This window comes from Manihot esculenta, chromosome 13, assembly GCF_001659605.2.
Source record: "Manihot esculenta cultivar AM560-2 chromosome 13, M.esculenta_v8, whole genome shotgun sequence".
NCBI lineage: Eukaryota > Viridiplantae > Streptophyta > Magnoliopsida > Malpighiales > Euphorbiaceae > Manihot > Manihot esculenta.
Window position 1 is genome coordinate 3,096,524 of NC_035173.2, and position 22,770 is coordinate 3,119,293.

At 41.4% G+C, this 22,770-nt stretch overlaps 1 protein-coding gene across 5 annotated transcripts; it reads right to left on the reverse strand.

Moving 5' to 3' along the window:
• Positions 1-15,132: 15,132 nt before the first annotated feature.
• LOC110630241 (pentatricopeptide repeat-containing protein At1g13040, mitochondrial) lies at positions 15,133-19,488 on the reverse strand. Of its 5 annotated transcripts, XM_021777640.2 has the most exons (5): positions 17,617-19,488; positions 17,220-17,298; positions 16,630-16,730; positions 16,015-16,068; positions 15,133-15,418 (listed from the first exon to the last, which is right to left on the reverse strand). In XM_021777640.2, exon 1 carries the CDS (start codon positions 19,171-19,173, stop codon positions 17,623-17,625), a length of 1,551 nt encoding a protein of 516 aa, XP_021633332.1. In that variant the 5' UTR covers positions 19,174-19,488; the 3' UTR covers positions 15,133-15,418; positions 16,015-16,068; positions 16,630-16,730; positions 17,220-17,298; positions 17,617-17,622. The 5 variants fall into 5 exon arrangements, with proteins under 5 accessions (XP_021633332.1, XP_021633331.1, XP_021633330.1 ...); XM_021777639.2 differs by lacking the exon at positions 17,220-17,298 and having other exon boundaries at positions 17,617-19,487; XM_021777638.2 differs by having other exon boundaries at positions 17,220-19,487.
• Between the last annotated feature and the right edge of the window lie 3,282 nt (positions 19,489-22,770).

A 22,770-nucleotide genomic window follows, 5' to 3' on the forward strand; every position in this document is an offset into this window, starting at 1 on the left:
TTTGTGTGAAGAGTTTTCTAAAGTTATGAAAAGTGAGTTTGAGATGAGCATGATGGGAGAACTTAAATTCTTCCTTGGGCTTCAAATCAAACAAGCTAAGGATGGCATCTTCATCAACCAAGCCAAATACACAAAGGAGCTAATCAAAAGGTTTGGAATGGAGAATAGCAAGCCAAGTAGAACTCCAATGAGCACAAGCACCAAGCTTGACAAGGATGAAAAGGGTAAGCCTATTGATGAAAAGCTCTATAGAGGTATGATCGGAAGCCTTTTATATCTCACCGCATCTAGACCGGATATCATGTTTTCCGTATGTTTATGTGCACGTTTTCAATCATGTCCTAAAGAGTCTCATTTGCATGCCGTTAAACGCATACTTAGATATTTACATGGCACATTGCATTTGGGGTTATGGTATCCTAGAAGTTCATCCTTTACTTTATGTTCCTACTCGGATGCCGACTTTGCCGGAAGCATTCTTGATAGGAAGAGTACCTCGGGTACTTGTCAACTTCTAGGACAATCTCTTGTTTCTTGGTGTAGCAAGAAACAAAATTCGGTTGCACTATCAACCGCCGAAGCCGAATATGTGGCGGCGGGTCTTTGTTGTAGTCAAATCCTTTGGATTAAACAACAATTAAGAGATTTTGAAGTATCTCTTGATCACATTCCTATTAAATGTGATAATACAAGTGCAATCAATCTAACCAAGAACCCCATTCAACATTCTAGAACTAAGCATATTGACATTAGACATCATTTCATTCGTGATCATGTGTTAAATGGTGATGTTGTTCTTGAGTTTGTGGATACAAACAACCAACTAGCTGATATTTTCACTAAACCTTTAAATGAAGAAAGATTTAACTTCATTAAAAGGGAATTGGGAATGCTAGATGGTGGTTGTTGAGTGTATATTTTTTTTTTGTGTATCTTTTTGAAAGCATGTCAAAATTGTTTGTTATAGTTTCATTTTTTTTAAACAAAAAGGGGGAGGGGAAGCCCAAAAATTCCAGGTTCGGAGGCACTTTCGGCCCCCTAACCTTCAATTTCAAGGGCAATATGAAAAGCGGGAAATTTTATGTCTTTCTGTCTTTTATCCTTTTCGGCCGCCTAACATTCTATTCGGCCGCCGAACATTGTGAAGTTCGGCCGCCGAAGTTTAAGTTCGGCCTCCTAAACTTGCCTAGTTTCGGCCGCCGAAGATTAGTTCGGCCGCCGAAACTGCGCGTTCCTTAAAAACCCCCGCGACAGCTCATCGTCTTCCTCGCGCGACTCTCTCTCTCTCCCCCGAAGCTTTCTCCCTCTCCCGAAGCTCTCTTCGTCTCCCTCTCCCAAATCGCCCGTGTTGAGCCTCTTCTTCCTCAAAAACCTCCATTTTTCATCTTTCCTTTCACTCAAGCGCCTCAAAACACATTTTTTCTCTTCTCACGGAACCCATTTCGAGTTTTTTCATTTGGGTAAGTTTTGTTCTCTCTCTCTTTTTTTTTCCTTATTTTTTGTTTATTATTTTCTGTTGTTTTGATCTTTAGGATTGACATTATTATGTCTTGTTGATATGGGTATTAAGAATCTGCTGAGTATATTTATTTTTATATATATATTTGGTTTACAATTTTTTTAGTTCTGCAAATTATGAAGCATCAGAATTTTTTTTTGGTTTTGAATGTAGGCATTTTTTTGCAGTAACTGATTAGCTGGGTTATTGATAGCTATATTTTTTAAACTGCCTATTCTTTCTCTGTTTTGTTGCTCTCTGTTAGCTGAACAACAATTAGCTGGTTATATACATATACTCTGCCTATTTTTTGTGTGCTGCTCTCTGTTAGCTGGGTATCTATATAAATTGCCTGTTTTTTTTGCTGGGTTGTTTTATTGTTATGGGTTACATTGTTGATTAGCTGTGGTTCTGATAATTTTTTTTATATGAAATCTTTTTTTTTTACATACTGTTAGCTGGGTTGCTTTATTTGGTTGGTTTAGAAAGCACTCTTTTTTTTTGTTGTTCTGGTTTTGAATATGGGCATGGTTAGCTGGGTTATCCTATTGATAGCTGGATCTGTTTTTACATATGAGACTGTGATGTCTATTGGTTGGCTTTTGTGTTGTTTTTAGGTTGATGTCTGTGATATATATTTGCTTATGGATTGGTATTTTATTGTTCATTTGTTTATCATTTGCCTCTATAGTTTGTCAGCCTAAAAATGGGTAGAAAAACCACAGCCCGTAGACATCCTTACTTCAGAGGTCAGTCTAGCAGGCAGTCTGATCCCCCTAGGTCCCCCTCCCCTGACCCTCCTGCCTCTCCACCCTTTGAGTTCCCTGTAGTTAGAGAGCATGATCCTGCTTTTCAGCCTTTTTCTCTCAGGTTTGTTCATCCTGGGAGAACAATTCATGCACGCCATGTTCAGCTTTTTCGCTCTCATGGTTTTCTACAGCCTTTCATTGTCCAGGGATGGGAGCACCTTCTTATCACTCCCTCAGACACCCATCCTAGGATAGTTAGGGAGTTCTATGCTAACCTACACACCTTCACCCGTCACACTCCCCCCCACCTGGTCAGTTTTGTTAATGGTCAGAGAGTTTACCTCACTCCTGACATCATAGCTCATCACCTAGGTATCAGAAACTCTGGGGCTATCGTCTCCACTTCTCATAAGTGGATCACTGGTGAGGTCTCTTCTCTTCACCAGACTAGGATTGTTTCTGGAGACGCAGACTGTGAGGCGCCCTCCAGGCTCATGGCCTGTGACCTCACCACTCTCCCTAAAGTTGTTCACCACATTGTCACATATGAGGTTCTCCCTAGAGCGGGTCATAGGACTGCTCTCACCTACTCTGACATGTTTGTAGTGTCCTGCTTGCTAGAGGGTCGAGCCCTTAACCTACCCCATATCATGATTCACACTATAGCTGACTCCCTTAGGCTGAGTAGGGGCTGTCTCCCCTTTGGTCGTCATCTTACTCTCCTTCTCCGAGCTCTAGGGGTTGATCCAGGCACAGAGTCTGCCCTACCCTTGTCTAGTGAGTACTTACCCTACACTGAGGCCACTCTTCACCATATGGGTTTGGTTAGGAGAGGCGATGAATTTTATAATTCCAGACGAGATTTTGCAGCCCGCAGAGCAGCACATGTAGCAGCACAGGCACATGATGGTTCTGATGAGGAGACAGATGATGTTTCTCCTGCTGATCATGAGACCGAGCGAGCTCCCAGAGGTGATGCTAGTACCGGGCGGTCCACCGAGCAGGGTACATCTTCTCGGACTGCATCTGATCTGTATGATGCCATGGGTCGTCTGGAGCTGCAGCAGGCTCAGATGTCTGATCGCCAGACTCAGATGGAGCAGCAGTTAGCACCTCTTACAGACCAGCAGCAGACCCTGATCGAGCAGCAGAGACAGTTTTTGCACTACCTTCAGCAGTTATCTGGAGTGCCACCTCCTCAGCCTCCTCAGTGATTTTTTTTTTTTGTTGCTGTTTATATAGTTGCTTTAGTTCTTTCCCTTTTGATATTGCGATATCTTTTTTGTTTTTGATGATGTCAAAAGGGGGAGAATGGATGGTATTATAATGGATGGTATTATTTATGTACATATTTAATGATTTTATGAATATTTTTTTTGGATATTGGCTATTTTTGTTTGACTCTTTTGGATTAAAAATTTTTCTCTCTTGGATTGTGAATTTTGTGAGTATTCATTTGAGATGCATTTTTGTTGGGACTCATTCATTCATATAGGATCCATTACATCTCATAGCATTGCATTGAGTCAAAACCTCTCTTATGTGCTTTCTCTTTTTTTAAATATGGCATATGTGCTTTCTCATTTTTTAAATATGGCATAAAGTATTTTTGACAGGGGGAGCACATTAAGGGGGAGAAATTTTTCAAATACACACACTACACTTATGATTATTATCCTACTGTTTACCAATTGTTTGTCATCATCAAAAAGGGGGAGATTGTTGGACCTAAATGTCCTAATCCTTGTTTTGATGATTAATAAACAATTGGTGTGCTACTAATTATCTTTAAAGGTGTTTGTATTGAGCTTGCAGGTCCCCTATTGAAATAAATGAAATTACTTCTGTCACAAAAGTGAAAAGTGCCTAATATGGAAGCATACCACAAGAAAGGGATAAGAAATTATTTTTGTTTATGCTTTGTTATATTCTATTCATTGTGAATTTCAAGTAATTGATTGTGATGGCTCAAGGTTCTTTCTTTTCTAAAAGTTCTTTTAGATATGGCCAATTTTTCTAAGTACTTGACTTTCAGGGACCAAAATGAAATTTCTCAAAAGAAGTGATTTTGAAAATATTTTTCATCAAAATGAAAGATCTAAAAATATAGGTTACAAATATTCAAACGGATTGAAAAATAAATTTTTATAGCCTAAGTTATGATTTTTCAAAGTTTTAAAGAAGGGATTTTGTGCCCCCTAAACACAACTTTCGGCTTCCGAAAGTCAGGGACAGAAATGAAAGTCCCATATGTTCGGCCGCCGAACATTGACTTTCGGCCGCCGAAAGTGGATTTTCAACCAGCCCCCTAAGTGTGACCTTCGGCTTCCGAAAGTGAGGGACAGAGACGAAAGTCCCACACTTTCGGCCGCCGAACATTTAACCTTCGGCCGCCGAAAGTGTGTTTTGGGTCTGCCTCCGAAGCCTAAAGTTTGGCTTTCGAAAGTGAGGAACAGAAACGAAAGTCCACCATGTTCGGCCGCCGAACATTGAGTTTAGGCCGCCGAAAGTTCAGTTTTAAAAGAATAGTTTCTTCACCCCAAATGGTTCGGCCGCCGAACTCTAAGCTTAGGCCGCCGAACCTGAGTTTTTCTGAACGCGATGTAACGGTTATTTCTGAACATAAACGGCTCTATTTGCATTTAATGCATCCCCAACGGCCATATTTATGATAGAACTATAAATACAACTTGCTTTTGATGTGAAGAGGTTACAACAACCATCTAAGCAAATATTTATTGAGATTACAGCTTTTTCATTCTCTCTCTCTCTCAAAACCTTGAGCCAAAGCATTGATTTCTTGAAAGCTTGTTTTGAGTTGTAATTGATTGGCTTTTCTGAGTGAGTAAAGGTTGATTGAGAGATTCTGTTGTTGTGAGTGTGGCTTTGAGCAAAGAATTGCTCTTGAGTTGAAAAAGAGATTTGTAAAGAGCAAAGGCTTGCTCTAAGATTGTAAGGGTTTTGATCTTCACCCAAAGAAGATTTGATAGTGGAGTTGAACTCTCAAGTGGACCTTGAGGAGAGGACGTAGGCTTGGATAGCTGAACCTCTATAAATCTTTGTGTTGATTTTTCTCTTCCCCATTCTCTTCTAATTTCTTGTCTTTGCCATTAAATTTTTTATAAACCCAATTCACCCCCCCTCTTGGGTTGCCTCAAGGGACAACACAAACCTTTTGAGATACACGCGGATGCCTCTGACTTTGCAATTGGTGGAGTTCTAATGCAAGAGAGGCATCCAGTTGCCTATGAAAGCCCAAAGTTGAATGAGACTGAGAGGAAGTACACCGTACAAGAGAAGGAGATGACCGCTGTAGCCCACTACCTTTGAACTTGGAGACACTATCTGCTAGGTTTCAAGTTCGTGGTGAAGACTGATAATGTGGCTACAAGTTACTTCCTCACTCAGAAGAAGCTCTCCCCAAAGCAAGCTCGATGGCAGGCATTCTTGGCCGAATTTGATTTCCTTATATAGTACAACCAGGCCGGGCTAATTTGGTTGCAGATGATCTCAGCAGAAAGGCAGAGCTGGCTGCTACTGCCACCCAACCAAGTTCTTTTCTACTGGATCACATCAAAGAGGGGATGATGCATGATAATCAAGCCAAGCAACTGGTGGAAATGGCGAGGCAAGGGAAGACAAGGAGATTCTGGTTGGATAGAGGTCTAATCCGAACCAAGAAGGGTAGCATATTTGTGCCAAGGTGGGGAGGCTTGAGGAAAGAAATCATGAGGGAGTGCCACGATTCCCTCTGGGCTGGCCATCCTGGAGTAAGGAGAACAATGGCTCTACTGGAGCATGCCTACTATTGGCCCCAGACGTTTGACGATGTTGAGTTGTATGTGAGAACCTGCTTGGTCTGCTAGCAGAATAAAACTGAGCAACAAAGACCAGCCGGATTGTTGGATTCTCTCTCAATCCCGAAGCGACATTGGGAGAGTATTTTTATGGATTTTATCATTAGATTGCCGAGGGTAAATGGGTTCGGCAACATTATGGTTGGTTGACCGGTTCAGCAAGTATGGGGTGTTCATTGTAATACCGGCCAACTTCGATGCAAGGAATGCAACCCAACTATTCTTCAGGGATGTGGTAAAGTATTGGGGATACCACGCTCCATTATCAGTGATCGGGACACTCGATTTGTGAGAAAATTCTAAACAGAGTTGTTCAAGATCATAAGGATTGATCTTAACTTTTCTAGGAGTTTTCACCCCAGACGGATGGGCAAACCGAGCGTATCAATGCCTTGTTGGAACTGTATTTGTATTTAAGGCATTACGTTACTGCTAATTAGAGGAATTGAGTTGAGTTGAGTTGCTGGATGTAGCCCAATTCTCTTATAATCTGCAGAAGAGAGAGTCCATAGGGATAAGCCCGCTCGAGCTAGCCACGAGACAACAACCACTTGCACCTTATGACTTAGTAGTTCCATACAAAGGGAAAAGTCCAGGTGCCTTTTGATTTGCCAAAGCCTGGAGATAGAAGCTTGAGCTAGCAAAGGCGTCTTTGGCAAACGCAACAAGGAAGATAAAGAAATGGGCAGATCTGAAGAGGAGACACCGAGAGTTTGAGGAAGGGGATCTCGTCATGGTGAAACTCATTCCTCAAACTATTTGCAATTTTAAAATAGCTCACAAGGGATTGCTGAGAAGGTACAAAGGACCATTCCCAGTAGAAAAACGAATTGGGTAGCTGGCCTATCGAGTCAAGTTGCCACCATACCTAGAGTGCCATCAGGTGTTTCATGTAAGTTTTCTAACTCATAAGCAAATACCGAAGAGAGGGTCCCATGCACCCTATAAAGAGTATCTAGTGAAATAGAAGGAGCTCCTAGATGCTGAGGCGAGCTGGGAAAATGAACTTTCCTTGTGGCAACATGAAGACAAGGTGCATGTCTATTGGCAAGACGCGACGAGGGCGTCGCAAGAATAGCCGGGGGAGCATGTATCACCTTTTCCCATCTCTCTTAAATATCCAAAATTTTTGACAAAGGAAGAATTGCGATAGTGGGCTTGCAGAGCGCCTAAACGAGGTTTGGCTAGCGCGGAGCATTGCGCAAAGCGCGAAGCATGTGCGTAGGGCTGGGGCGCGTAAGGAGCCTAAGCAACCACACAGGAGTGCCATTGCAGGACAAGTGTTGGTTGGCCTGCGGAGCTACGCCAGACAAGTGTAATACCCGGCTAGACTCCGGCATCGGAATTCCTACCGTCCGGCGGAATTTCGGATGTCGGGACGTTCTAGAAGGGTAAGAATATGTTTTTCTAAAATGTTTTTACATGTTTTATGGTTTTGATGAACAAAAGAATTGAGTTTTGAAAGAAAAGCACTAAGGAAGAAAATTCAGGTTCGGCCGCCGAACTTGGTGGATGTAATACCCGGGTAGAGTCCGGCATCGGAATTCTACTTTCCGGTGGAATCCAGGATGTCAGAATCCTCTAGAAGGGTAAGAATTATATTTTTCTAAATATTTTAGTATGTTTTAATGTTTTAAGTGCAAAGAAAATGAGTTTTTGAAAGAAAAGCACCAAGGAAGAAATGCCAGGTTCGGCCGCCGAAGGTGAAGTTTGGCCGCCGAACATGCATGAGTTTGGAATCACGTTAGGCCGCCGAAGGTGGTATGGCCAGCCACCTATAAAAGGCCCTAGGTCGGTGAATGGATAAGTTTTCTTCCATTTTCACGGACAGAGGTGAGACCATGATCTTCCTTGGGTGATCTTCATGTTTTCTTCAAATCTTGCATAGTTTTGATAAGTTTTCATGATTGTTTGAAGGTTTTGAGCTAAAAACCAAAGTTTTGGAGCTTGGAGACTTTGAGAGAGAGTTGCTCCATATCTCCACGTTAGGATCACCTATCCTCTAGATCTTCAAGAGGTAAGTGTAGATCCTTAACTTCTTTTCATGATTTATGAAGGTTTATGGAGTTTTATGGGTAGAGATGCATGTTTAGGTTAAGTTGAGTTTTGGTTGATTTGTGGTCAAAGCATGTTTATGTGTTGAGTTGTGATGTTTGTTGGGGTTTTAAGTTAGTTTTGGACCCCTTTGTGCCTATACTTGAGTATATGCAGGTTGTGAGTTGTTGGTTGCAGGGTTAAGGGAGTTTGGAAGTTGGTTTGCATGAAGTAGAGCAGGGTTCTGCCTTACTGGCAAACCCAGTTTCGGCCGCCGAAAGAAGGTTCGGCCGCCGAGCATGCTAAGGAGGTGGTTTCGGCTGCCTAAGCTCGCCCCCGAAAGTTTGGACTTTCGGCTCTAGAGGGGGGTTTCGGCTGTCGAAGGTACCGCCGAAGGTTGGGGACTTTCGTCTCTGGAGAGGACTTTCGGCAGCCGAAGTGCCGCCGAAAGTGCCTGAGTTTCGGCTCTGGAAGGGACTTTCGGCCGCCGAACCTGCCGCCGAAAGTGCCCTGTCCAGCCTTCTTTTACATGTTTTCCTTGATTGTTTTAGGATGTTTTAGGAGGGTTTTAGGGAGTTTTATAGAGATGTCTTTGAGTTAGTTTGGTCCCACATTTGAGTCCACCTGTGTAGGAACGGACCAGAGGAACCGAAGAGAGCAGCAGTGAGCACTGCTTCAGCGTATTCAGAGTCAGTTCAGAGTCAGCCAGAGGTGAGTGGAACTAAACTTAATGTTTTAAATTGAGAAATTACATGCTTTTAGCCTATTCCATGCATCATGATATGTAATAGGTTGAGTGCACTAGAATACACTAATGTGACACATTGCATTATTCCTTGCTTGTACGGATCGGACATAGAGTGGATTCATTAGCCCTCCGAGTAAAGTCCTGAGGAGCCCCATTGGGGGGCCGGGCACAAAGCACCATAGGGTGCGTAATAAAGTCCTGAGGAGCTCCTTCGCGGGCCGAGCACAGAACAGAGGGATTTTTGAATCAGTCCTTCTGAGATGGGTGATTTACTTGTGATGTGATGCATTCCATGTGAGCATGTTTATGAACATGTTTTTATTGTTCTACTCACTGGGCTAGTATAGCTCACCCCTCTCCCTTAATCCCAGTCTTGCAGGTCCAGAGTTCAGGGGAAGTTCAGCAGGGTACAGAAAGAGTAAAGAGTTTTGTAATAGCATAGAGTGGACATGTAATATTGTAAAGAGATGTTTTAGTATTGTATAGCGTAGAGTATTGTGCTTGACCCATGTTGTAAGTCCTTTTTGTATACATGATCTGTTTATTGAAATGTTTTATTGGTGAGTATGTGAGAACCAGGCTTAACATAGTATGAGTTGAACCCGTCCAGAGCAAGCTCTAGTAAGGGGTTCTATAGTACAGAGTTAGTGCATGCACAGGCTGAGCCCTGGTACAGAGCAAAATTTTATGTTAATGTATGATCATGTATGGGGATTTTACAGGTACTCCGAGAGTATAGCAGGCTTGCTACGGGTCCCGGCGAACTTAAGTTGACCTGGATCCTAGCGCCGGTAGCGGTCCGATCTTCGGGTCGTTACAGTGAAGTTTTGGAGTCACCTTTGGCTTCCGAAGGTGATCTGGCCAGCCACCTATAAAAGGCCCCATGTCCGAAAATGGGCGAGTTTTCTCTTCCATTTTCGGGCAAAGGTGAGTTCATGCCCTTCCATGGTTGGTTTTGAGGTTTTCCTTCAATCCTTTCAAGTTTTTAACAAGTTTTAACCCTGTTTTGAAGATTTTTGGAGCTAAGATCAAGATTTGAAGCTTGGAGACCCCAGAGCTCTCTTCCTCCACTTCTCCAAGTTTAGGTCACCTCCCCTTTCGATTTTCAAGAGGTAAGGGTAGATCTTCAGCTTATTCCATGTTTTAAACAAGTTTTATGAAGGTTTATGGGGTAGGAATGCATGTTTAAGCTAGTTGTAAAAATGTTAGGGTTTATGTAGATTTGAGGATAAATGTATGCAATGTGACGTTATGTTGTTGTTTGTTGGGGTTTAGACTAGTTTTATGCCCCTATATGCTTGTTGGCATGTGTGTGCACGTTGTAGAATAGCTAATTGCATGTTTGGAAGGTTTGGGAGGCAAAATGTGCATGAGGAGGCTGAGTTCTGCCACTTTGGAAGAACTCAGGTTCGGCAGCCGAAGGCACTTTCGGCCGCCGAACCTGCCTGTGGTGGCATGTTTGGCCGCCTAAGCTTGTCCTCGAAAGCTTGGACTTTCGGCTCTGGAGGGCAGTTTCGGCCGCCGAAGGTGCCGCCGAACATGCATGAGTTTCGGATCTGGAAGGACCTTCGGCCGCCGAAGGTGCCGCCGAAGGTGTATGACTTTTGGCTCTAGAGGGACTTTCGGCCGCCGAACCTGCCGCCGAAAGTGCCCTGTCCAGCCTTCCTTTCCATATTTTTCTATGAATGTTTTGTGATGTTTTAGGGGGTTTTTTGGGTAGATGTTTAGAGTTATGTTGAGTTTGTTTGGCACCTCATTTGAGTCCACCTGTGTAGGATCGGACCCGAGGACCCGAGGAGTCCAGCAGTGATAGCTGCTTCAGAGTTAGATCAGAGTCAGCCAGATGTGAGTAGAATTAAATTATAATTTAAAAATAATAAAGTTTTGAGCATGTTCATGCATCACGAATGCCATGATATATCTAGGGTTGTTGCATTAGAATCTCACGAATATGATGCATTGCATTCTATGTTGTTGATGTAGATGGATATTAGATGAACCATTAGCCCTCAATATGATATGATGATTAATGAAAGTCTAAGGCTGCCCATGTCTACGCGTCCTGGCATTTGTTATGTATGATATGATGATTAATGAAAGTCCAGGGCTGCCCATGTCCACGCGTCTTGGCATTTTATTGTGTTTAAGAGGAAGTCCTGCGGAGCTCCGTCGAGGGCCGGGCACATTGGATGTAGAGGGTTATTGGTGACAAGTCCATCCGTGATGTGAATTGTATGTGTTGTGATGCTGTAATACCCGGCTAGACTCCGGTATTGGAATTCCTACCGTCCGGTGGAATCTCGGATGTCGGAAGCCTCTAGTAGGGTAAAACCATGTTTTTTTATTAAATGTTTTAATGTGTTTTATGTTTTAAGCATGAAAGAAAATGAGTTTTTGCATGAAAATAGCATTGGAGGAAAACTCAGGTTCGGCCGCCGAACATGCATGCGTTGCGGGTGTGCTTTAGGCCCCCGAAAGCGTAAGTGAGGGAAGTCCAGGTTCGGCCGCCGAACCTCAAGTTCGGCCGCCGAACATGGCATGCATGCGGAGGCACATTCGGCCCCCGAACGTGGTCTGGCCAGCCACTATAAAAGGGTCCCTTAGCCGAAAACGGGCGAGCTTTTTCCCCATTTTCGGCCAAGGTGAGTCTCCGCCGCCCCCTCACCCATCTTTGGCGTCTTTCCTCTAAATCTTTCAAGATTTTCATTTGTTTTAACTTTGTTTTGAAGATTAAAACTTTTGAGCAAAGTTTTGGAGCTTGGAGGTTCAAGAACCCAATCTCTCCCAACTTCGAGTTTAGGTCGTCTCTCTCTCGATCTTCAAGAGGTAAGAGCCGATCTTAAGCTCATTGCATGTTTTAAGTAAGTTTTAAGTAGATCTATGGGATAAAATGCATGTTTAGGTTATGGTTATGTTTTTGGAGTTTATGGGTATAAATGTATGTTCATGAACAATGTGAGTTTCTTGATGTGTTGTAGATGGGGTTTATATTGGTTTGAGGCCCCTAGGAACATGTATGCTTGTGTTTGTGTGTTGTAGAATAGGTTTGATGCATGTTGGAAAGGTTTGGAGGCGAAATGTGCAAAGGGAGCCAAGTTTCTGCCCTTTGGCAGAAACCAGGTTCGGCAGCCGAAGGACTTTCGGCCGCCGAACATGGCTGGGGAGGCAGCCTTTCGGCTGCCGAAGCTTGCCCCCGAAAGGGAGACTTTCGTCTCTGTCTGGCAGTTTCGGCCGCCGAAAGTGCCGCCGAACATGCATGAGTTTCGTCTCTGTCTGGGAGTTTCGGCCGCCGAAGGTGCCGCCGAACCTGCCTGACTTTCGGCTCTGGAGGGACTTTCGGCCGCCGAACCTGCCGCCGAAAGTGCCCTATCCAGGCCTTCCTTGCATGTTTTTCTCTGGTTGTTTCATGATGTTTTAGGGGGTTTTTGGGGAGTAGTTTATAGTTATGTTCAGGTATGTTTGGTCCCTCATTTGAGTCCACCTGTGTAGGTTCGGACCCGAGGAACCGAGGACCCCAGCAGTGAGTTCAGCTGCTTCGGTGTTGTCAGAGTCAGCCAGAGGTGAGTGGAACTAAACTTAATCTTTTAAATTAAATGTTTTATCATGTTTCATGCATCATGATTATGCAATAGGATGATTGCATTAGTTTCCACGAATATGCCGCATTGCATCGATTGTTGTTGATGTGGGTGAATATTGGATGACCCAATTAGTCCATGACAGGAAGACCAGGACCCCATTCTACGACCTGGCACTATGTAAGGAAAGACCAGGACCCCATTCTACGGCCTGGCACGGTTATGGGACTCGAAGACCAGGAGCCCAGAGGAGGCCCTGGGGCAAATGGTAAGTAATGTATGTTATGACAGGAAGACCAGGACCCCATGCTACGGCCTGGCACAGAGTTAGCTTGGACTAGTTGGTGACAAGTTCACCCAACCCTTATGTGAATTGTCTGTGTTATGATACATTTCATTGGAGCATAGTGTTAATATGTTTTATAGTTCTACTCACTGGGCTTTTAGCTCACCCCTCTCCCTTTTACCCCCAGGCTTGCAGGTACAGGATAGAAGAGGAGGTCGGTTAGAGTAAAGCTTGTTTGTGTAATAGTTAGAATGTGGACATGACAAATCGTAGTATGATGTAATGTAGTAGTACAGTATAGTTATGTAATGATGTTTATGGATTATTAGAGGAGTGCTTGACCCTAGAATGTTGTTATCCCTTTTAATACATGATCGTAGAGATTTTTATGATGATTATGTAAACCAACTCAGCATATGTTATGTCACCCTTTGGGGGCACTGATGAGATCCCACTGAGGGATCAATGTTATGATTATGTTATAGTGCATGCACAGGTTGAGTTGGCATATGAATGGAAAGAAAAGTTTTAATTTTTATGTATGTTGTTGATCATGTATGGGATTAAGCAGGTTCACAGGATGCATGTTAGGCTTGCTATGGGTCCCGGCGGCCTTAAGTCGACCCGGATCCTAGCGCCGGTAGCGGTCCGATTTTCGGGTCGTTACAGATGCATTTCATGAAAGCATGATTTATGGCAATGTATTTTGGTTCTGCTCACTGGGCTTTTTAACTCACCCCCTCTCCCTTAACCCCCAGACTTGCAGGTTCAGGATAGACCGGGGAGTCTTCAAGGTTGAAGCATGTTATGTCTATGTAATAGTGCTAGTAGTGGATATGTATTGTCAAAAGAGTTTAAGAATGTTTTGTAATGTAAAGAAGTGTATTAAAGTTTAGAATTGTGCTTGGCCCTAATGTATGATTATCCCTTTTGTACATGGTCCTTTAAATGAAATGTTTTAATGATGTTTTATGAGATATGAACCTAGCTTGACATATGTTATGTTGACCCACTAGAGCATTTGATGAGGGCTCTAGTAGGGGTTTTATGTATATGGTTTTAGTGCATGCACATGTTAAGCTTGGTGAATAGAAAGTTTTAAAATCTTATGAAAATATATGATCATGTATGGGATGTTATCAGGTGTACAGGTTGTATGTTAGGCTTGCTACGGGTCCCGGCGACCTTATGTCGATCTGGATTCTAGCGCCGGTAGAGTCCGGTTTCCGGGTCGTTACAACAACGTTCAAGTCCACAAGCCACTGGGAGGCAATGCAATGCGCTGGGACGTGCTGGAAGGAGCGCGAGGCTTCTAGAAGGGCTTAGGACGTGCGAGAACTGGCCAAAGGAGTCTAGTAAGCCGCTAGAGGTTCCAGAGTGATCCAAAATTGGCCAGAAGCGCCCAAAACAGCTTGGAGACTGCCAGACTAGTCTAGAAGCTTCCAGAAATCTGCTGGGCAGCTTGGCCATTCCAGAATTCTTCCAATAATGTAAAATTATCAAAAAACCCCTGAAAATTTTAGAAGGACAATTCTATCCACAAATTAAAGAATGTATCTCCACCACATGTTAAAAAGGTGGAATGCCTATAAATACCCACAATAATATTCATTTGTACAGCCTAAAGATTTTGGCTAAAACATCCATACTTTGTAAAACACTTTCTAAAGCAATACAATTTCCTTCTTTTCATAGTCATTTTCTCTTGTATTCACCATCAACCCTTCGTCATCCCCAATTATCCACAATTTGTAAAATACTTTTTAAAGCAATACAATTTTCTTCTTTCTATTATCATTTTCTCTTGTGTTCACCATCAACCCTTTCTCCCCAATTAAGATTTCTGTGACCACCTTTACCCCAATTAAGATTTCTGTTACCACCTTTATCTACTACAGCTCTTATTTTGAGCTATTAGTAAAGTTGAACTTAGTTGGAATTAATATCGCATGGGTGAAATTCAAGTATTGAATCACTTATTCCATGACACGAGGCACGGTGGAAGATTTTTACTCATAAAAGTTAAGACATGCAAGGACGAATGCGACAAGAAGATGATTATGGAAATAGTTGTAAAGCCAATGGACTAAGGAGGATGACTTCATGAGAACTCCAACTAGGATTCTGAATTTCTGATGAAGGTAAAGAATCAAACATATCCTAATTATAGGGGGCAAGTAAACTTTATTGGTGATTCTCTCTCCTTTTCTGTGTTTCCCTTCCATGCAGACTGCTCATAATCTACACTGTTGTTCTTTTTCCTCTCAAAATTCAAGGGTACACTTCAATTTCAAAACGAACTTTTGCAGTGCAATTTTAAATCAAAAGGGAGGCGAATTCAGTTCCTGCTAGCCAAAAATAATTAGCATACAAATTCTCTAATTTATTGACTTTGGAATGTTCATGATCTACACCCAGTCCTGGCACTTGAAATGCATATCATGCCTGCAAAATGACAAGTGCTGCCTGTTACGCATAGCTTCGCACTCTTAATTTCTTGACACCTATGTCGTCTGTACACTTCGGTGGTCTCATTTGGAGAAATCAGTTGCAGTCAATTTTGGCATTTTTGTTCAATATTGATATTGCCAAACATGGAATAGCTACGGAATTTCAGTCAACAGAAGTGCGACTCAGCTCAATTCTTTGCTTTTAATTGGTTTATATTCTGCAAGATAGGTGAACTTGTTAGCAAAGATTCAGCATCAATCATCTGATAAGTCTCCATTCTATTGTACATCTGTTCAATACTAAGTAGTAGATGGTGCAAAAGACGAAAAAATTGGGTGTTCAATAATCAACATGCATGTCAATGCGCACTTAGGATTGAGAAACAATACCCTTCATCTGGGTTTCAAAGATTTGAATTAGTGTTCTCCTGTCACCTCCATTTAAAGAAAGAAAAGAACGGGGACAAATAGTGTATCATGGATATCTGAATCTCATCAAGAGAGGGAATACAGAAGCAGACAAGTACATTGTTTTCTAATATGTTCAGCGGATCTAGAACATGAAATAACAACCTCAATATGTCATAGATGGAATGTCCAAAGCATTGCAATTTCATAGGACTTGTAAAACAATGATTTGTGATTCCCCTATCCCACTCCAAAAAGCACAGGATCACGCAATTATTAGTGAAAAATACACAGCCAAGCTGAAAGATGAAATTAAAGGATACATATATACATATATACACATATATATATATCTAGCAACATAAAAATACTAATACTAATAATAGATTAAGAGAGAGAATCATACAAGGTTGTGTTGTTTTGAATTATCTGGTCTAAAAGCACCGAATCCCATCATGCACTGCATATAAACACGCAGAGTACATTTCATCTTGTTAATAACGTCTCAACTGGATGTATGTTCAAAGTGAAGTCTCATCTAAAGAAATATTATAGAGCATGTTCCTTCTTAACTCTTATGACAAGGCAAGATAAATGAAGATATCAATATAAGATTTTTATTAAAAATAAAATTCAGAAGCAAAAGTTTAACAAAAAAAAATTGTAAACACTGTAATTGATATATGTTTATGAAAGAGAAACAAGTAGCTTAGACAAAGCATGCAAGAAAGAAATCATGCTCATAGCCCAACGCAATTTAGTAAAACACCTCTTGATCATGAGAAAAAATCGTTGAAAGAATAAAATAAATGCACGATAACTATTCAAATTGCTGTATTTGGCAATAAACAATTTTCTATTAATTTTCTGATATTTAGTTCTACAACTCCCTTCAGTCCTGATTCCAATCAAACTGCTCCATGTTCCTTTTCTTTCTACATATTTAATCTAAGAAGCAGAAATTTGCACTTACAATATTCATTCATTTGCAAGAGAATTACTGAAAGCAAAGGGCTCAAACCTGTGTGCACCACAATGGCAATTCACCAAGAAGGCAATGAGTTTCCAACGACGCGGACCTGATGAGGTGTATTCCTGCCAATGAATGCCACAATTTGGGCTCTGCAATACAGCGGCAAATATAAGTAACCAAATACCATTAACTTTCAACCAGAAAACACAAAATCTGCTCATCAATAAAAGATTCTGGATATTATGTCAGATACTAGCTTAAAATTAAGACCACATACAGAAAGCGTAAAAGAAGGCTGTAACATAGCATACTCTAAATTTATATCCTCCTTGTTTTTTAATCACTTCCCGGATGAAAACAAGGTATTTTAATGATAGTATCCCATGAATGACCAATGTAATTGGCAGTTGGCACATCACGCAGGTGATCTATTGACTTCTATAGCAACAATATATAGGCATCACCAGAAGATGTGCTTAAAAAAAACTATAACTAATAGTGCAAGTAAACCATCGATTACCAATTCTGAATTTGCGAATTCTATCCCAGCCAACACTAAATCAGCATTATTATTAAACATCTACCACGTAGTAATACATTTCCCAAGAACAATTATTGCAGTAAGAATATCAACTTACCAGTTGTGTCAGTAGTCAATTAAAGTGCTGCCTCTGATAAATATTTCACCTAACTATCTAAGCTAATATAAAGTTTTCCCTGCATTTCCAGGTTCCATACAATTGTAGAAGAGAAGCACATCAGTCTAACTGTTAGGAACCTTATGAGGACAACACCCCAAACACTAGTCCTTGACGTGGAAGAGCCAAACTCCATCTAAAATCCACATCAAAGTCGCTATACCATTGATTCGGGATCCAAGACCCATACCTTGCATAGTAACACTAACAAGTAACATAGCATGACCAAAAGGTCACTGGAGGATCTATCTCCAGTAGGGCATCTTTAGCTTTGGCAGAAGCTGGGCATTGCACACACAGGGAAAGGAAGATAATCATGAGATACGAAGTTACTAACCATTTCTCACGTAGAAGCAAATTCTCTTGAACTGGCGCTAATCAATGTCTCAGAGGAAGCTCTATCAAGGGTGAAACCCTTCTCCATCATTTGACCCCACACCCTACAAGCAACTGACAGCTTCTTTTCTGCGATAAGCCCTCCAATGATCAATTTGTATGTTACTTCATCCGGATAGTATCCTCTGCTTTCCATTTCTACAAATAAATGCAAAGCTTCACTTACTCTATAGGATTTGCAAAACCCATTTATAAGGGCATTATGTGCAGTCACATCAGGTGAAATTCCCTGTTCTATCATATCACAAAAAAGGGTGTGAGCCATATCTACTTTCCCACTCTTGCATAGGTGATCCATAATAGTTGTATAAAATATACGATCAGGTGATAGACCTATTTCTGTCATCTGATCAACAAGCTTCTTTGCTATATTAGAAAAACCCTCTCTAAGCAAAGCTTTTGTAAGTATAGTGAATGTAACCAAATCTGGTGGAATCCCCTTCTGCCTCATTTCCTGGAACAGCTTATAAGCTCTTCTGACATCACTTCCCTCGCAAAATGCTTTAATAATAGTATTGTATGAAACAACATCACACAACTCTTTTGACTCCATTTTGTTCATCAGTAAATAAGCTTCATCTGGCCGATTAGCTTTACAAAATCCTTTAAGAAGCTGATTGTAACTGTACACATCAGGTTCTATCCCACTTCTTTCCATCTTCTTCATCAACTTCTCCGCCTCCTCCAACATTAGCTCATCACAACAATAATTCAACAACACATTGTATGTAACCAAATCTGGCTCAGAACCATTTCTTCTCATAAAAGATTTAATCGCCTGAGCCTTATCAATCCTACCGGCTCTACAAAACCCACTAATCAAGGTATTGTATATTTTCGTACTAAACTTAACTTGACCACTCTTCATCACATCAATTGTGAGCTCATAAGCCAATTCTACCTTCCCCCCACCGCACAACCCAACAACAAGCGCATAACAGGCTTTATTATCGGGTCTTAATCCCTTATTTATCATATCACGCCAAAACCAAATTGCAGTATCGTATTTCTTTATTTTACACAACCCGTCAACAATAATAGTATATGTTACAACATCAGGTTCCCTTCCTCTCTGGACCATCCTCTCAAACACCTCTAAGGCTAATTCTATCCTACCTTCACGAAATAAGAGATTCAAATAAATATTAAATGCCCAAATATCAGGAACATAATTAAGTTTCTCCATGTCATGCAGCAACTCGTCAATAAGCGTAAAGTTCTTTACTTGGCATAAACCCGAAATGAAGCGAGAATAAGTAAAGGGAGAAAGCGAGAACCCAAGAGGACCCATTTTAGTGTAGTATTGGTGGGCAAAATCAAAGAGAGAATGGCGGATTAAAACGCCAATCAATCGGTTAAAGTCGACGCTAAAAACACGGCAATTTGATTGAGTCATTTCGTCGAACATTTGGATAGCGTTTTCGATTCGACCGGTCTTAACACAAAAGGCAATGCGAGAGCGGTATACGAGGCGGTGCGCGCCCAGAGATTGATACATGTCAGGACGAAATGCATGGCAGTGGATCAAAAGGAGAACTCATGGGAGCAATCAATAGACCGCCAATCGGACAAACATATGAAGAAAAAAGATCGAAGTGTTTTTCCAAATTTGTAAGACAAGAGGGGAGAAAAAAGAGAGGTAGAGATAAGCAGAGCTAATAGCGGAGATAGAATCAGGGAACCAGGAAAGAGAAAGTGCGCAGCCACCTGGTTTCGGCGATGGAGAATGAGTAGGGGATACTGTGGACTGAGGATCAAAACAGGGAGCCTGGAGACGTCTGCCAAGCCGGAAAGAGTACGTGGATTTTGGGCTTGAATATGGGCTAGCGACTGGGCTTCTACTAAGAATTTTGCAAGTTATGTACCCAAGCTGCCTGACCCCAAACATTTTGCCTTTTCCGCTTCCACACATTTTTTATGAAAAAAAAAACCGACGGGATAGGTAGTTTTAGATTTTTAATATTATCTAACAAATATAATTTATCATTATTATTAAAAATGAATAATTACTGTGTAATATTCCTGTAATTTACTTTAATTAATTAAAATATCTTTTATAATTTTAAAATTATATTAAAATCACCTTAATTTTCATTTTATTAATTAAAAAAATTTCTATTAATTTTTATCTATTTTATCGTTAATTTATTTTAATTAATTAAAATACTTTTATAATTATAGAAATTATAATAAAATATTTTTATATTTTATTGTATTAACTAAAAATCACACTCATTAATTTCTATTCATTTTTATTGTTAGTTTAAAAAAGATTTTTAATATTTATATTATCTTTTTTTTAAAATAAAATTTACACTCACCCCTTTCGATCTGTTTTCATGCTCTCCCTCCTCATATTCTCTTACATGTATCAAATTGATTGTGATCTCCTCATATTCTCTTACATGTCTCAAATTAATTTTGATGATATGAGATTTAATAGAAGGTAAGATTATGATATGTATGTCCTCCTTTGAATGACCCCTCTACCTTTATTTTTTTTTCTTTTTATCTTCTAGTGATGTGTAATTACCACCCTACCACAGTATCACATGCCATTATCATACAGAGTCGTACGTATGGATGTACTGCCATTTTCTCTATTATCAGATGGCTATTTAATTTCTTACAGCGCTTGAATTGTCATGATCCTGGATGTGTAGGGGCTTGTTCCCCCACTAATCCATCAAGTCATTTGGACTGGATCCCTCTCCATTGGACTCAATCCCTTCTCTGCCCGCCCTGTCCGAGTGTAGCCTGAGCTGCGTGTTAGAGGACAGATCTGCGTATTGAATTTTGATGGGGTTACGACTTGGCTTTCCAACGTGGGTTCAACTGCGGGCCGGGTATCAGAGGTCTAACTGTCATCAAGTGCTTTTTTAACTGCTCATTAATTATTTCATGATTAATGAAGGGTAAATTCCGAAACTCTAATTATGATCACGCAGCTCTAGGAATGCTTTTGCCAAAATGTCTTATCTCTGCCTTTACCCATTTCAAATTCATATTTTTTACTTCACTCTCGGTTTTTCTTCTCTCGCTGCTTTTGCTAACTCGTCTTTTTTCTTCTCTGTAATCCTTACTTCCTTGATTTGAGGTACGTCTCACTTTTTTTATGGCTTCCATTAAAATTCCTAATGTCATTGGTTTAATATCTTCTGTCACCTCTTCTTCCCTTCTCAATTTCTTCTCTTGCGAGTACACCGACACCATCATCTATAGGATTAGGGCTCCCCTTCCCTCCGAGAGGATTATTCTTCCCAATCCTCCTTCGGCGGGCTTGATAGATGTAATACCCGGCTAGACTCCGGTATCGGAATTCCTACCGTCCGGTGGAATCTCGGATGTCGGAGACCTCTAGATGGGTAAAACCATGTTTTCATGAAATGTTTTAATGTTTTTGATGATTTTAAGTAAGAATGAATTTGAGTTTTTAAAAGGAAAAGACCATGGAACCTTACCAGGTTCGGCCGCCGAAAGTCATGTTCGGCCGCCGAACGTGGATAGGTTTTGGGAGCACTTTTGGCCTCCGAAAGTTTTGTTTGAAAGAAACCAGGTTCGGCCGCCGAACATGCATGAGATGTGGGGGCACGTTCGGCCCCCGAACGTGAACTGGCCAGCCCCTATATAAGAGCTCCATGGCCGAAATGGGTGAGTTTTCTCCCCATTTTCGACCACGGTGAGTTCTTGCTCCTCCATGGTTCATTTTTTATGATTTTCCTTCAATCTTTCATGTTTTAACAAGGTTTATGTCGTTTTGAAGAGATTTGAGCAAGTTTTGGAGCTTTGAGGTTCAAGAACTCAAAATCTCCCACCTCCGAGTTTAGGACGTCTCCCTCTCGATCCTCAAGAGGTAAGAGCCGATCTTAAGCTCATTTTATGTTTAAAGTAAGTTTTATGCAAGATCTATGGGATAGAATGCATGTTTAGCTCATAGTTAGATTTTTGAGTTAATGTTATGCTTTGAGCAATGTGGCTTGGATTGTGTTGTTGTTGTGTGTTGTAGTTGGGGTTTTAGGTAGTTTGAAACCCCTAGGAGTCAATGTATGTATATTTGCATGTTTTGGTTGAGCTAAATGCATGATTGGAGGTTTTGGAGGCAAATGTGCTTGAAGGAGCCAAGTTTCTGCCCTTTGGCAGAAACCAGGTTCGGCAGCCGAAGGAACTTTCGGCCGCCGAACATGGCTGGGGAGGCAGGCCTTTCGGCTGCCGAAGTTGCCCCCGAAAAGAGACTTTCGTCTCTGTCTGGGACTTTCGGCCGCCGAAGGTGCCACCGAACCTGCCTGGGTTTCGGCTCTGGAGGGACTTTCGGCCGCCGAAGGTGCCGCCGAACCTGCCCTATTATGCCTTCCTTTGCATGTTTTTACATGATTGTTTTGAGGTGTTTTAGGGGGTTTTTGGGGGATGTTTTTAGAGTTATGTTCTAGTATGTTGGTCCCTCATTTGAGTCCACCTGTGTAGGTTTGGACCCGAGGAACCGAGGACCCCAGCAGTGAGTTCAGCTGCTTCTGAGTCGGTAGAGCTTCAGCCAGAGGTGAGTGGAATGACTTTTATGCTTTAAATAAATAAATCAGTTTTAACATGATTCACGCATCATGAATGCCATGAGATATAATAGGATGTTTGCATTAGACTCACGAATATGTTGCATTGCATATTATGTTGATGATGTGGATGAATGTTGAATGATCCTTTAGTCCTCATTTGTTATGATGATGATGATACGGTACGGAAGACCAGTGAGGCCCATTCTACGCCCCTGGCACCATGTAAGAGAAAGACCAGTGAGGCCCATTCTACGCTCCTGGCACAGTTGGTCCATGTTATGTTATGTTATGTAAGAGAAAGACCAGTGAGGCCCATTCTACGCCCCTTGCACAGTTGGACCATGTAGGGGACTATTGGTGACAAATTCATCCTTGATGTGATTAGCTGTGATGTGATGCATTTCATGTTATCATATGTTTTAAATGTTTTATTATTCTGCTCACTGGGCTCTTGTAGCTCACCCCTTTCCCTAATCCCCCAGGATTGCAGGTACGGGCTAGACAGAGAAGTCAAGAAGAGTAAAGTCTTGTTATTGTAATAATTAGAA

Excerpts from the sequence above, each read along its gene's own strand:
- LOC110630241 (XM_021777640.2), bottom strand. The coding sequence starts at position 19,173 with ATGTATCAATCTCTGGGCGCGCACCGCCTCGTATACCGCTCTCGCATT.